Source organism: Nannospalax galili, unplaced genomic scaffold (genome assembly GCF_000622305.1).
Source record: "Nannospalax galili isolate Female #2095 unplaced genomic scaffold, S.galili_v1.0 scaffold290, whole genome shotgun sequence".
In the NCBI taxonomy this organism is placed as follows: Eukaryota; Metazoa; Chordata; class Mammalia; order Rodentia; family Spalacidae; genus Nannospalax; species Nannospalax galili.
Window position 1 is genome coordinate 4,787,826 of NW_008331486.1, and position 15,439 is coordinate 4,803,264.

General features: G+C 49.2%; 1 protein-coding gene across 7 annotated transcripts in view; it reads left to right on the forward strand.

The window, feature by feature from the left end:
* The window catches only part of Ralgps1 (Ral GEF with PH domain and SH3 binding motif 1), a 269,430-nt gene that overhangs the window by 218,961 nt on the left and 35,030 nt on the right, over nt 1–15,439 (forward strand). For all 7 annotated transcript variants that reach the window (XM_008824977.2, XM_017796233.2, XM_017796226.2 and 4 more), the window contains exons 9-11: nt 6,935–7,072; nt 9,111–9,204; nt 13,682–13,749. In XM_008824977.2, the coding sequence (XP_008823199.1) occupies nt 6,935–7,072; nt 9,111–9,204; nt 13,682–13,749 (300 nt within the window). The remainder of the gene's footprint in view (nt 1–6,934; nt 7,073–9,110; nt 9,205–13,681; nt 13,750–15,439) is intronic.

Sequence of the window (15,439 nt, forward strand, 5' to 3'; positions counted from 1 at the left end):
AAGGGTACAGTGAGGCCCTGGGCTCGCAGGGAGCCGGGCCAGCCGTGGGCTTTGGCTCAGAGGGGCTGTGAGCGCCATGCTCGCAGAAGGCTCTGTGTGCCACTGAGCCAGGGTCAGTCTGCTTGGAAAGCATCTCCCTTGTCAGCTGGTGTTCCCTCCTCATGGACACCTCTGGTGGGGAGCCTAGATACGGATCGGATCGGGACACAAGGTTAGCCACCTAACCCTCATGCCCAGGCCAGCCAGCTGAGGGATGCCTGCTCCCAGACCCGGGGGTCTCTGCCCACTGTGGAGACTGGGTAGCACTATGTGGTGGCCTGGCAGCATTTCCAGGCCCTATGTGGGGCACAAAGGCAGGACAGGGCAGAAGCTTGGTCGTTTGGGGGGTGGTCCTTCTGCCTTAGAGGAGGTCTCATCTGTGGGTGGGCATAGTGCTGGGCAGTGCTGGCTGGCCACAGTATCCTCAGGTGGCAAGCCACAGCCACATTCCTCACACCTCCAGCTCAAGCTGAGACCCTCTTCGCTGTGCCAGCTCATGCCTCCCAGTCCTCACCCCAGCACTGCTGTCTGTCAGACAGGCATGAATTCCTGCCCTGATCCTCCTACCCACAAGCTATGGGAACTCAGCCCACTCCCTTTTCCTCCAAAGCCTCAGTTTCCTAACATATAAAATGGGAGGGATGAGAGTACATGCTTCGAGGTGCATGGAAAGGGTCGTGAGACCAACAGCACACACACCCCTCCCTTGCAGCGGACAGTGGCTGTGTCTGTCACCACTGCTTCCCCCTCCTTGTGTCAGCGCCTCTCAGTCTAGCCCAGTCCCTGACACCACTCATCCCCAAAGCCAAAGCCAGAGGTTCAATTACTGTCCATCATCATGGGCCAACAGTGCAGTGTCATCTGCCACAGCCACTGCCTAAATTGGAACAGGAGCTATGCTGGCCCAGTCCAGATGGGCTCCCAGCACTAGTCCAGCTGCAGGGTGGCCCCATGTGGCTGGTGTCTAGGTACCATCCATGGCTATGGCAGTCATAGCCAGGACGTCATGCCCATGGACATCTCCCTTCTACTTTTAGTGGGGCCCACAAGGGAGCCAGGTTCAGATCAGCTTCCTGGCTACTGTAGTGGTCCAGACCCTGGGCTAGAAGATTCTCTTCAATCACAACTGTCTACCCCATTTACAGTCACGGAAACTGAGGCCCTGGGAAGTGAAAAGGCTTTTCTGAGGCCACTCAGTTGGCAGGTAGTAGACCCAAGATTCAGGTCTCCTGGCTCTGAGCCCCACGCTTGCCCTCACCCCACAGCTGCCTGCCTGTCATGTGGCAGAGCTGGCAGGGCCCCCAAGCCTGAGTGGGCCACTGATGACCAGACCTGAGACAGATGTGTCTGGGCAGGCCTGAGGAAGGTGAAGAACAGATGTTAGATGTAGCAGGGGAGTAGCCTCAGTCTCTTCACCCTCCTGAAGAATGTTGACTCCTAAGGAGAAATACCCTCCATTCAGCTATTGATACATTCCCATCCTTGCTGCCCAGCACCAGCAGATCTGGCTCTGGAGTGAGAAAGAAAGACTAACAATAGGTTGGCCAGGACAGAGCTGTGTGTGAATCCTGCCCCAGGTGCTTTTCCACTGTGTGGCCTCAGGGAAGTGATATAGCCTCTTCTGGCTTCTGTCCTACTTCTATAGAAGAGGAATAAATGGTTCCCTTATGGCAGCATTGATTGTCCTTTCAGAGCAATAATCTGGCCACGCCTATTAGTTTAAGACCAGGGATGTAATAAGTGCTTAGTGGATATTAACCATCATCATCATTATCACCATCATCATTTTTTTGAGATGAAGTCTTATGTATCCCAGGCTGGCCTTACCTCAAAATTACCACATAGCTAAAAATACCCTGAATTCCTGATCCTCCTGCCTCCACCTCCAGAGTGCTGAGATTAGAGATGTATGCCATCATGCCCAGGTTATGTGGTTACCCCAGGCTTCATGCATGCTGGGCAGGTACTCTCCCAACTGAGCTGCATCCCCAAGCTCCATGATCACCATCTGTGTCTTGACTTGCCTCTTTCTTTAGCCATGAAACAAGAGCTTTGAGAAGTATCTCATGAGGTTATTGTCTGGATTAAGTAAAATATACCTTTATTCCCACATTCCCTTCTTCAGCTCCTATTCACTGAGCAGCCCTGTGTGCTCTGCCCCAGACTCTGGGGACTCACTCAGGGAGCTGAGCCCCAGGGTGTGAGGTCTGATGAGCAGTCAGGCATCTGGTTGTAGTTGTAGTGAGCGCTACCCCAACCCAGGCAGGGCTCAGCACAGCTCCTGGCACAGTGTGCCGGGAGATGAATATTCTTAGCATCTCATTATGCTCTAGGTATAGAAATACTTCCTGTCATTGATTAATACAACACAAAACAGGTTTCCCTGGGCTCATGTAGTGGTTATGAAAATGCACTTCTTCTGTGGCTGTGTCTGTTATGGGAGCGCAAGGCCATCAGTGTGCTTCTGCCAAGACGCAGGTCTCCCTGGGTCACTTACCTGTCCTTATCACTGTGGCCTTAGCCTAACCACTCAGGGCCAAGGCGCAGGCAGGTGCTAGATGCTTTGTAGTAGGGAATCAGTGGAATTGGTTCTCCTATGCAGGGATGAGCCTCTCATCCCCATCCCATCTCCAGCAAGAAACGGAGTGCTGAACCCTTCTGAGGCATATTCCTGGGGCCTAGGTTTGCAGAACACTGTTCAGGAGTCCTCCAGGTCAGTAGAGGAAGCTAGGACCACGGTGTCCTCTCAGTGCAAGCCTCTGAGTAGAGCCGAGTCTGAGCAAGGGCCACCCCTGTGCATTGGAGGCTGGTAGGACAACCATGAGAGCTGCAGTCACACAGAAGTGGTGTTAGTCCTGACACAGCTGCCAGACTGTGTGTGCAGCCTCCTCATCTCCTCAGCCTCAGGCTCCTCCTCCCAGAGGTGATGGTCTAGGAGGGGACAGTGCACCTCACAGTAGACCTTGGGAAGCTTCAGTTCCCTCCACCCTCTTCCTCTTCTCTGCAGTTTCTCTGTTCCTGGGCTGAGTTTCTGCCTAGCTCTGAGTCAGCCAGGCTGGATCTACACACTTCATCTGGAACGTCACGGCCCACATCCCTTACCTTGCTCAGCACTGGGCGATGCTTTTTTGTTGTGGTTGAAGCAGTAATGGGATTTTCAGGATTGCCGTTGTAGAATCCTCAGGGAAGTAACCGAGTTACATTTTTAAGAAAGGAGAGGAGAAACAAAGTCAAGAGAAAGAATAAAACCGTAGATTCAAAATGACCAAACTTGGAACTTCTAAACAAGCAAAATTATTACTGATTACTAAAAATTTGAAAACATAGTCTCACCAGAAAGCAAGCAAGTAGACATAGCCCGTGTGAGGCATGCTGGCACATGTTGCTATGATTTTAACAGTTTCCCAGAACAATGTGTAGCTATTTTAAAAGCAGACGAATGACTCATGGTATCCAGGACTAGTGGTCCTCTGTGGTGGCAGGAAGTTTGGACAGGAGGAGGGAGCCAAGGTTCCACTCCCATCTCCATCATTTACCAGCTGTGTGACCTTGTGCAAGTTGCACAACCTCTCTGAGTTTCCTTTTCCTTCCTTACAAAGTGGGGATTTAGAAGTGCAAATAAGATAATGAACATGTGATTATTAGTGTAGTGCTCATCCATCCACATTAAAACTCAATACTAACAGAAGGATAAATAATCCTGCGGGGTTTATTTGTTTGTTTTTGTTTTTGTCTTTTTGGTCTTTTTGAGACAGGGTCTTCCTGTAGCCCCAGCTGGCCTGGCACTCGCTATGTAGACCAGGCTGGCCTTGAACTCACAGAGATCTGCCTGTGCCTGCCTCAACCTCCCAAGATTAAAGATGTGTGCTACCATGTCCCACTAAATCCTCTGTGTGTAATAACCTTGAATACAAACTTTTAAAGGTACAAATTTTTCTCTGATGGCCACTTTGACCAGAACCATACTTTAAAGAAAATTTTTTAAATTTATTTACTTTTTATATGTATGAGTGTTTTGCATATCTGTATGGAGCTGAAGTTACAAACAGTTATAAGCCACCAACTGGGTGCTGGGAACCAAACCCAGGTCCTTCTCTAAGAACAGCAAGTGCTCTAAGCCACTGAGCTAACTTTCTCCAACCCCACACTTTAAAAAAATTATTTTTATCTAATGTGTATTAGTGTTTTGCCTGCATGTATGTATGTATACCATATGCATGCAGTGCCTATGGAAGCCAGAAGAGGGCGTCAGATCCCCTGGAGCTGGAGTTACAGGCAGTTGTGAGCCATCCAATGTGGGTGCTGGGAACTGAACCCAGATCCTCTGTAAGAGCAGCTAGTGCTCTTAACTTCTGAGCCATCTCTTCAGCCCCCAGAACTATCCTTTTTGGGGTTGTTTGCTTTTGTTTTTTGACAGGCTCACCCTAATCCCCGTCCACCTGGAAGTCACTTTGTGGACCAGACTGGCCTTGATCTCACAGAAATCCACCTGCCTCTGCCTCCTGAGGGCTGGGATTAAAGACACATGCCACCACGCCCAGCCAGGACTGTTCTACAGTGTTCCCCTCAGTATCTCTTCAGATAGATTTTATGTTTTATTTTAGATCTTTTAAAAGGTTTTGTGTTTTATGTGTATGAGTGTGTTACCTGCATGTATGTCAGTGTGCCCATGTTGGACAATGCCTGTGGAGGTCAGAAGAGGGTGTCGGATCCCCTGGAACTGGAGTTACAGGCCATTAGCCACCATTTGGGTGCTGGGATTCAAACCCAAGTCCTTTGGAAGAGCAGCCAATGCTCTTGACCCCTGAGCCATCCCGCCAACCCCTATTTTAGATCTTTTTAAAAGAATTTGACTTTTGAGTTTCTTTCTTGTTTTTGTTTGTTTGTTTTTAATTGAGACAGTCTCACTGTGTAGCTCTGACTGGCCTGGAACTCTCTGTATAGACCATGCTGGCCTTGAGTTCACGTACATCGCCTGCCTCTGCCTCCTGAGTGCTGGGGTTAAAGGCATGTGCCACACCTGGCAACCTTGGAGCTTCTTATGATTCTGTACTTTGAAATGATTAGAATTTTTTCTACCTTTTGGTCTTATGTGTCTCACTATAAGGTCAGAGAATGTGGACAATATGGCATTTACTATTTACAACCTAATGAACTTTCCATTATAATCCAGAATAAATCAATTTTTGTGTTCTATTAGCATCTGAAAAGAACTGTATTTTTATTTATATAAAACCAAGCTTATTAGAGGCTAGAGGATAGCCTGGTGGATAAAGGGCTTGTGACACAAGTGTGAGCACCTATCCCCAGCACCTGTGTTAAAAACAAAAATAACAGACATGACAGCATGTTGTGCATGTAACTCCAGCCCTGGAATCTTCCCAAAATGATAGATTGTCTCAAAAAATAAGGTACAGAACAATGAGGGGGGGGTGTCCTGACATCAACCTCTGAATTCCACGTGGGCTCGCATAGGGAAGCACGCACACACACACACACACACACACACGCACACGCACAAATGCAAATGCATACATCACACATATACACACTCAGTACATACACTGTACATACATATAATCAAACCCAAGCTTATTAAGTTTTTATTAAAATACTATATCATCAGTACAGCTGTGATATACATATATGTGTATGTATGTGTATTTATGTTTATGTGTATATACGTGCATATATATAAATTCCAAAAGAGGCAAGCCAAAGGCTTCCTAGTCTATGGTGTGGCATTTAAAAAAAACTTGTGTATTATTTTTACTTTATGTGTATGTGTGTATTACATGCATGTAAGTGCACCTGTGTCATGCAGTGCCTGTGGAGGACAGAGAGGGCATCATATCCCCTGAAACTGGAGTTATGAATGGTTGTTAGCCATCATGTAGATGCTGGGAACCGAACCCTGGTCCTCTGCAAGTGCTCTTAACCACTGAGCCGTCTCTGCAGCCACTGGTTGTAGCATTTTTGAATTCACTTTCCATTTCCAATGGTTTCTTTCTTCATGTGTCTGATGGATGTTGCTTCATGCATAGGGATGTGGAGTCATTGAATCTTCTCCTTCAAGCATCTGCATTGCTGTCCATCGTCCTCCTTGCTCCGCTCACTGCCCTTTGCCTTCAGTTCTTTGCGTCACTTCTGCCCAACACCAGGTCTGTGGTAGGTGAGGTAGTGGCATTGTTCATGGAGGGCCCCTGGAAGAACGTACCGTCCATTTTTCTTCCCTATCCCCAGATCATCTGAAGTATAGCTCTGTAGGCAGTCAGTCATCTGACAGCTGTGTAGAGGCTCGGGCTGCAGCTGCAGCGTCAGCCCCCCCCCCACCTTCTCAGTTACGCAAATTGCCCTGGACTCCCCGGGTTCACCATCGGCCTATCAGAGCCCATCTTTGAATTATGTCTTATTTTCTAATTAACTGCCTTTGGGAGAGCTCTCTGCCAGGCCTTGGTTATTTGTACAGAGAAATAGCTCATTTTTAACTTCTTCTTCTGTCCCTTAATTAATTTATGATTGTGTGTGCATTTGTGCCCATGTGTGTGGACAGATACAAACAGCTAGATAAATGAATGGATGTTCTCCTGGAAACGACACCTTTGCTAGTCAGTGGAAAACATGCATGTCTACCTCTCTCGTGTCCTGTTATTTGGATTACAGGTCAGAAGCCTTGTTGTGGAAGGCTGTACAAGCAACATTGTATCTGCCAGCATTCATTTTGGCTATTGCTCAGATGTTTGATTTGTAGTTGTGCCTCCTGAGTGAAAAAGAGTGTCCATCAGAGCTGGAATACAAGCCTATAGGTCGTCCTTTCTACCGTCCTGCAGAGGGGGGTACTGAACTCTTACAGTGAGTGGCAAGCCCCCAGCATAACTGTCTTCTTCCTTTCTAGGGATCTACCTTCTGGATTTGATCTACATCGATTCTGCATACCCTGCCTCCGGCAGCATCATGGAAAACGAGCAACGGTCCAACCAAATGAACAATATTCTCCGAATCATTGCGGATTTACAAGTTTCCTGCAGCTACGGTTAGTACTCCAGCTGCTTAGAATTGTGAATCGCACCATTGAAATCTGGATTCAGTACCTTAGCCACAAGAAAGCCCTGGAAACCAGGTAGCCCCACAAAGCTCTTAGTTTTAATATCTTGAGCTTCAAACATGGACTTTGAATCTTCAAACCTTTACGCAACGGTTTCATCTTCAAAGACTCTGCAAACTAGATGTCACTTTGTGTTACTCATGACAAAAATGAGGCCGAACACTGGCCACTAAGAGCACACATCCAGTGAGTGGCAGACCCCCAGTCTAGCTGGCTATGGCTCCCTCACCTGTGAAGAGCCTGGTGAGCAGGACCCAGACGTCTCTCCTCCATGCAGGCTCCTTCCGTCTGCGGCTCTTCCATCTGAGGCCTCCCCTGGGCTCTCACCCAGATGGCAAAGGCAGGAATAGAGAAGCTAACAAGAGTGGATTTTATGGGCCAGACTTGCAAGAGGCTCACGTCACTTCTGCCTCAGCCTAGGCCATGTAATCTAGCTTCAGGTCTAGAAGAAAAGGGACATTTGATTTGGTGAGCCACTGGCCAGGCCCTGCTGCACATGGCCAGAGTCAAAGTGTAAGCACCATGGTGGGTGTCTGGAATCCATGGAGAAGCTCATTGGAGACTCTGTAACTGAGAAGTCAGAATACTAGCTGTGGGCAGTGATGTCATACAAGATGGTAGACGTGGGGGTGTGGGGCCCACCTGTGAGCCAGGTGCCCCAGTTCTTTGTGAGTGGCTATAACTAGCCAGGCAGGAAGTCAGAGACAGGAGAATGCAGGACAGAGCTGCAAGGAGTCACCTCTCTGCAGCAGTTTTCACAGCAGGGTAAAGGAGTAGACATCTGGGTGCACCAACAGGGTCTGAGAAAAAAAGCCAGCCCTGCCTGTCATACACAGGCTGAGAGAAGCAGCAGCTTCTATTTGGGAAGACCACAGTTCACAGCATCCCAGAGCAGGTGGGGTTCGAGGCCTCGGTCAGCTCTCTGATGGGCTCTTGTGCTCTCAGCGTCTGTTCTAGAGCCTCCATTGAATAAACACCCTAGCCAGCAGAGCAATCACAGACCCAGGTCTGCAGGTCTGGGGGTCAGAGTCTCAGTGCTGCCTCTTGAAAAGTCACTTCTTCCTCTCCATGGTTTGTTCCCGTGTGAAAATGGGTCTATGCTGGGTGCCAAGCCCTTAGCACAACGCCTACATGTCCCAGCACTCAGCAAATGTGCACTCAGCACCATTTCCCTCGCCTGTGCCACCTGTCCAAGCCAATGTGATTGTCTTCATTTCAGAGATGAGGACACTGAGGACTTAGAGAATCTCAGAACAAGGCCGGGGCCCCAAGGTGCCTGGAGATGGAGGGCCTCCTGCCCACCTCCCTGCTCCACTTCACAACCTCCTCCTCTCCCCTAGCCTCTCCACTTGACGCATCTGTCTCACCCTGTGACCCTCTCAGGAGGAAGCAGTGAGGGTGAAGGTCCATGGAGAGTGAAGTGGCTGGCACAAGTCACTCCAAGGAAGAGGTCGCATGGCATGGCACAGGTGTTACATGAGCTGGGGTCAGAGCCTAGCCTTGCCACCTCTCAGTGATATGACCTTTGCGAGTTGCCTCAGTCTCTCCTTTGTGCCATGGGGGTAGTCTTTCTCCAACACGAGGCAGGAGTGAAGGTTGGAACAGATGTCTGCTATCTGTGACCTGGTGCAGAGCCTGCCATCCAGATTGGACTTCCACACTGGCTGGGCAGGCCCTTCCTTCCTATCACACAACTGAAGGAAACTGTCCACCACTAGAAACCTGTGTGGGGCACAGGCAGGTTTCAGGTCCATTCTAGAGGTCAGGGCTCCACCTTTCCTCAACCTTACCTTCTCCCTCCCGGCCAAATGTTTGAGGTCACATTCCACAAGGGCAGAACCTAAACCTGACCCCCGAGCCTAGCCTCAAGGAGAATGCACAAGCCTCAGGATCCAGAGGCATCACCATCAGTGGTCCCTGGGCTGGGGATAGACTGAAGCCTCTGGGCTTTCCCCCCTTTTTGCAGATCACCTCACCACCCTGCCCCATGTACAGAAGTACCTGAAGTCTGTTCGCTACATTGAGGAGCTCCAGAAGTTTGTGGAAGATGACAACTACAAGTAAGTCCCTGTCCACCCTGAGCTAGGCAGTCTATCCACTGTTGTCCCCATACCCAGGTACCTGCAGTTGACCCAGCCCAAAATGGAACTGGTAAGTGGCTACCTGATGGGCTCCCAGACCCCACCACTACAGCACTATATGCAGCAGGACCTCCCACCTCTTAGACCCCACAGTATAAGTTGTCTGCACAGCCTCTGCCCCAGCCCCACAGCCCAAGGGAGATGCTCATTTTCCCATGTGACCTGAGGAACATACACGTGGATTCCACAGCGTGTGTTGGGGCAGGCTTGGCACTGAGGTTCTTACGAGTGGCTCTTGGCACTGGATGGAAGGTCAGCTCTGTGGCCATATCTCCAGGCCATGAGCAGAGTTCTCCAAGGTCCTGTTTCACAAATGGATGAAACAGTCAGTCCCCTGTGGCTCTCAGCTCTCTGCAGGGCTCTCCATCTGGCTCTAGCTCAGGTCCCCAGCATGATCCCTGTGAGAAGATGCTCTTCTGGGAAAGACCCCGAGGGCCCTTGGGCTCATCCTCCACTTGCACTGCTTGGGTCTGCAGTTCTTCCTTGATTGGTGGCACTTGGGAGTACCTCCCCTGTCAAACTCAGTGTCTAGAGGGAGAAGGAGGGTTTTAAAAGTCAGCTCTGTCTGCCATATTGGCTGGATGTACTCTTGGCTCAGTACTTTTTTCATGTAATTTGATATCAAGGCAAGTCTCAGCCATGTTGTGCTGGGTCATTTGCCACCAGTCATCTTCACAGAGACTTCACACTGATCTTTCTGGCTGGTCCAGTGATTCCTCTGGATCCTGTTATCTAGTGTCATATTTATCCCTTACAGTTTTGTGTCTGAAAGTCTGACCTTCCTGATTACTTAATATTCATCTCAGTCAGTGAAAACTGTCTGGAACCTCAGCCACTAGAGTCCCTCACTGAATCTGGGGACTGGCTGTTCAAGCTGGTGCAGCAGTGGTAGTACGCAGCCCCAGCTGTGAGTCAGGGTCACCAGTCTCTTTCTAGTCCACACGACTCTCTGGAATTGACCTTCTTTCAGAGCTCCTGCGTAGCTCTAACCATCTTTGGGAGCATAGACCATCTTCATTGTTCCTGTATCATCATTCATCAAAATAATGAATGGTACAAAGTTGTGGTGTTTTGTAATAGAAAGAGGCACAGATGAAGGTCAAAGGTTACTGTTAAAACTGCATTCAAGCTGGGTACGGTGGTGCAGGCCTTTTAATTCCGGCACTCTGGAGGCAGAGACAGGGGGATCTCTGTGAGATCTAGTCCAGCCTGGTCTACACAGTGAGTTCAAAACCAGCAGGAGCTACAGGACGAGCCTGTCAAAACAAAACAAAACAAAACAAAAAAACTTGTATCCATTCCAAATTGAGCTTATTTTATTTACAAAGCATTTTCTGTTCCTGAAAAGAGTGGCCAGGGGTGGGGAAATTCTTCCCACTTAGGTTCTGGGATAACGTTTTCCATTCACACACGAGTCTTGCCATTAGAGAGACAGTAGTTTTTCATTAACACTCATACGCATTAAGGAGAAAAGTGGCCTATAAATGCTTCTGACCATGAGACAATCCTTGGACAAGCTGCAGATTATGAGTAATTACTCCTTCCATTCTGAAGGAGGGGAGCACCCCAGCTCTCATGCTAAACAACAGTCAGCCTGGGGTTCACAAAGGCTCTTTGTTGGGGCAAAGTAGGCAAACTCAGGGAGACAGGCCTTCTCCAGGCCCCTTGATCACAGAGAACTCCCTTCCCGAGGAGGTGCTGTTTCTAAGTGGCAGGAGGCAGACAGGACCTGTGATTGTGCCAGAGCCCCGGGTACTCTGTGGACAGCTCACACCTGGAGGTGGCTCCTCAGCCTCAAGGATGCGAAAACCTCATCACGTCGATGACTGTACACTTCTAGTGCTCTGTTGCTCTCTGCCTTGAGATTCTTTGCCAGGAGGCCCAACAAATGTCTCATCTTTCTCAGTCGTTAGTCTGTGTTACTGATTTAAGAAAAACTGCCCAAGTCCCACCACCTAGAAAGCATAACTCCAAACTAGCATGAAGTAAACAGAATTGTGAACGCCTTCCTATGCATGAAAATTTTCTCTGTACTTAGAGAAGGCTGGGTAGATGGATGGATGCAAGGGTAGAATTTATTCACCTTGGGTCGTAGCATTGCCATTTTTAATTAAAAATCTTAACTTTCTTTTAATTCAACCAGAAAAAAGGAATAAAGGCTAAGGAATGATCTCTCTTTAAGTTAGTATTTATTTACTACAAGACATTACTTCCTGGGGCTAGAGAGCTGGTTCAGTAGTTAAGAGCACTGGATACTTTTGCAGAGGATAGGAGTTCAGTTCCTGGAACCCACATCAGGTGGCTCACAACTGCCTGTTACCCCACCTCCAGGGGTTCCAACACCTTCTTCTGACCCTCTTGGGTACCTGCACACACATGTACATGCCCACATAGAGACACACACAAACATATAATTTAAAAACTAAAAAGACATCTTTTAAAAAAGATTATTCCCAGGCTGGAGAGATGGCTCAGCGGTTAAGAACACTGGCTGTTCTTGCAGAAGACCTGGGTTCAAATCCCAGCACCCACATGGCAACTAACAACTGTCCATAACTCCAGTTCCATGGAATCCAACGCCCTCTTCTGTCCTCTGCGGGCATTGCATGACATGGATGCACTTACATGCAGTCAATACATTCGTACACATAAAAGAAAAATAAATCAATTAAAAAAATAGAAAAAAAAGATTATTCCCTAAAACAGCTTCCTAATACTCATAGAGGGAGTCAAGTAAACAGTGAAGAGGCTTCGTCTGGGTGGTTCCCTGTAACTAAGTTTCTAGAAGCAGCATTAGCTGGCTCTGGTTATCAAAGATGAACTATTAGTATTCGCTATGTCCCCCTCCACCATCCTCCAGTTTTTTCTGTTAATCGTTGTACCCCATCCTCCAAGTTTATAACAAACACCATGCTTACAAATCATAATTTCTACTGTTTTGTGTTTTCAAATGAATTCCTTCTTACCACCTGTTGTTCTGGAAGCTTTATTTTAAATCACTCCCTTATTTAGCTGTATTCATCAGGAAACAGGAGCTTTGCCTTCTTCAGAGGGCTGGTTCTCAGACGGCTGCATCCCTGGATCTGACCTCCTGGGTACCCACCTCTGCTCTCCCCCAGGTCTCTAGACCTAGCATCATGGCTTCCCGACATTGGGTGCTGCTGCTGCTGACAAAGTCTTAAGTCAGTCTGTTGCACACACCCGTTTTGTCTACCTGGTGGGTGAAGAACTCCATGAAATACAAGTGGGAAGCTCAGAGAGGAGTGCTCGGCCCCAGATCTCCCTGGCCAGGCAGTGGCCCTTCTTGGCTGCAGGCCAGCTCTGCTGATTGTATCTTTGACTTCTTCCAGACCGGTTCTTCACTTCAACCTTCCAGGGCGCAGGTGTTGGGTGCTCGCTGCCTTCCTCCTCTGTGAGCTGCTTTCTAGCAGCTGTGATCACCTCCTAGGTCTCTAGCAGTCCCCAGTGATCTGTTGCCACTTGGTGTTCAGCCAGCCCTCTCTGTTTTCCATCTGTCCTGAGTCTCCCATTTCATCTTATTCCTTGTGTCATCATCTTGGTGTTCAGGTTTTAACTCAGCTCACGTTCTTGTAAGTCATTCCCACAGTGGATGCACCTGAGGGGGTTTCTAGGGAGTGGAGGCAGGGATGACACAGGGACACTACTGCCTCCTGGCGTGGGCCCAGAGGCAGGGCAGTACTTGCCGCTTTCTCGTCCCTTTTGTAAAACAGTGTCTTTTGTGTTTCTAGACCCTTGCTTTTTCCTCTTGCTACCATTTGAGAGTCTTGTCTGAATGTTGCCTAGCTGTGCTACCTGGAGGGAGGCATCTGGCCCTCCTGCTGGCTGGGAGGGCCGGGGACTCCCAACCTTCCCCTTTTCCCCAGCCCGGGAATCCCAGCCGTCCCCCTTTCCCCCATGGAGGCAGTAAGCAGGCAAACTGCTTTGCACATGTGAGCTGGGATTCCCTTCACCTCCCAGGGCTGTCTCCAGGCCACAGTCCTGTCCTCTGGAGCCTTCCTTTCCATCACAGTGGTCCTGCCTGCCACTTGCTAGCCTCATTCATTCAGGGGTGGAAGCTGCTTAACCTTCTTAGTCTCCTCAGCAGTAAACGTACCTCAGTCACAGAGCTGTGAAGTAGATAATCAAGAGCCAGTGTTTTTATCTGTTTTCTTTAACCATTGCTTCTTGGGCCTGGAAACTGGAGAGACATCAAAGGGAGGGGTTGTGACTGGGAGCAGGTCTCACAATATTCCTGGGTTCTGTGATTATTGTACCCTTTAACAGCCATCCTGGCTCCCCTAAAGCTTCCATTACACACACACACACACACACACACACACACACACACCCATGATAAGCCTGGGCCCTCTGACCTTGTGAAAATCTTTGGTTTCAGGCTCTCACTCCGAATCGAACCAGGAAGCAGCTCTCCGAGACTAGTCTCTTCCAAGGAAGACCTTGCAGGTATTGTTGCTACCTCAAGTTGATGCAAAACCACGTTCAGCCCAAGCTAGGCTGCCAGGATGGGCATATGTGGGACTCAAGAGCACAGTCAAGTTCACAGCATGACAGACTCAGCTGTCGCTGCTCACAGCCCCCTGTGCCAACCTGCCAGGCTCCTAATCCTTTGGGACCACAAGAGGTCAGAGCCCAAGTCAGAAACATGCACAAAGCACAGAAAACTCCACAGTCTTTCCCAGGCTACGCAGTCCCTTGACACCCAGGCTGCACTCCAACCTTGGTGTTACATGCTCCAGAGGGGTGCACAGGATGCAAGGATACATGAGACATCATGACACATCTTCCTAGAGCATCAGGTTTACCCACCTTTTGGGGAAACACATTGCATTCCCAGTAGTGGGATCCGAAATCTGGGTTTGTCTCTTTGCATTTCTGGTTCACTTGGTGTGAGCTGCCTCATTGTTTCTGTCACAACAGTGGCCTTCAGTAACAGTCCAGCCTGCTCTTAGGGACAGGGGCTGATCTGCACTGTTGTCTGGGGAGAGGCAAGGGAGGCATCCAGTAGTATGTCCTCCTGGTTGCAGCTCTCAATCACCCAACCTGGGCTCTAAGCCACTGCAGCCTTAAACAAGTGACTTTATCCCTCAGCGTCTCTGTCTCCTTACATGTAAAATGGGGATACTGAAACCATCGTCCCAAGGTGAACATCAAAACTGAAATGCTGTTCAGGAGGTACCCAGCATAGCTTGGCCTACAGTGAGTGCTCAGGAAGCAGGTGGAAAACTACTGCCTGGTGTCATACCATCCCCAGCCTTGCGCTACTCAAGTCATCCCCTCCATGCACCCAGCCAGGATGTGTGTTGGTAGACTAGGCTCATAGAGCCCTCAGGGGCAGTGTGGCAGCTTCCTCCCAGCCTTACCCTGCAGAGCCTCTGTCTTTTATCTGGGATGTGCTCCTGGCTCCTTGTCTCTGCCAGCCTCCACTGGTGCTTTGTGGTAAACTGGACTCTGCCCACACCCCTGCATTCCCCAGGTCACTTGGCAGGGAGTGACCTGGTTGTTTTGCAGAGCCTTGGGAGATGCTGCTGTGCAACCCTTGAGACAATCAGGACCGGGTTAGAGCTGGCCACAGTGTGGTTTTCATGGCGCCTCCCAGGCCCTTGTGTTAAAGTAGCTCCCACTGTCTCCTTGCAAACCCACTCCCTGACAGATGGCCGTTTGGCAAGGGTAGCCAAGAGAACTGTGGTCCTGGGAAGGTTTCTACTTTATAATCTTTGTCCCTGTTGTAGAACCCTCCCCCAACAACTGCTCCTCTGAGATCTCAGCACTGTACACTCCACCTATGAAGTGGGTATAGCACACACATTGCTCACAGGGCTGCTTTGAAAACTTCTATAGAACCTGGCCTGGAGCTTGCCCAGAGTCCCATCAGAGGCAACTTTTGTCACGATAATGCTGAAGTTGTCAATCTGATTCTGTTACTGAATTAGGCTCCAGGCTTTAGCTAAATGCTACTAACTGAGGCCCCAGGCCAGTAAGTTCTGGAACCCAAACTGGTCCATACTCTTTCTGCGTAGGAAGACACATGGCCATACCTGCCTTTGACATCTGTCTGTGTCTGCTTTTACACTGCAGAGTTGGGTCATTGGGATACAGACTCCATGGCCTGCAAAGCCTGATCCTGCCCAGCCTC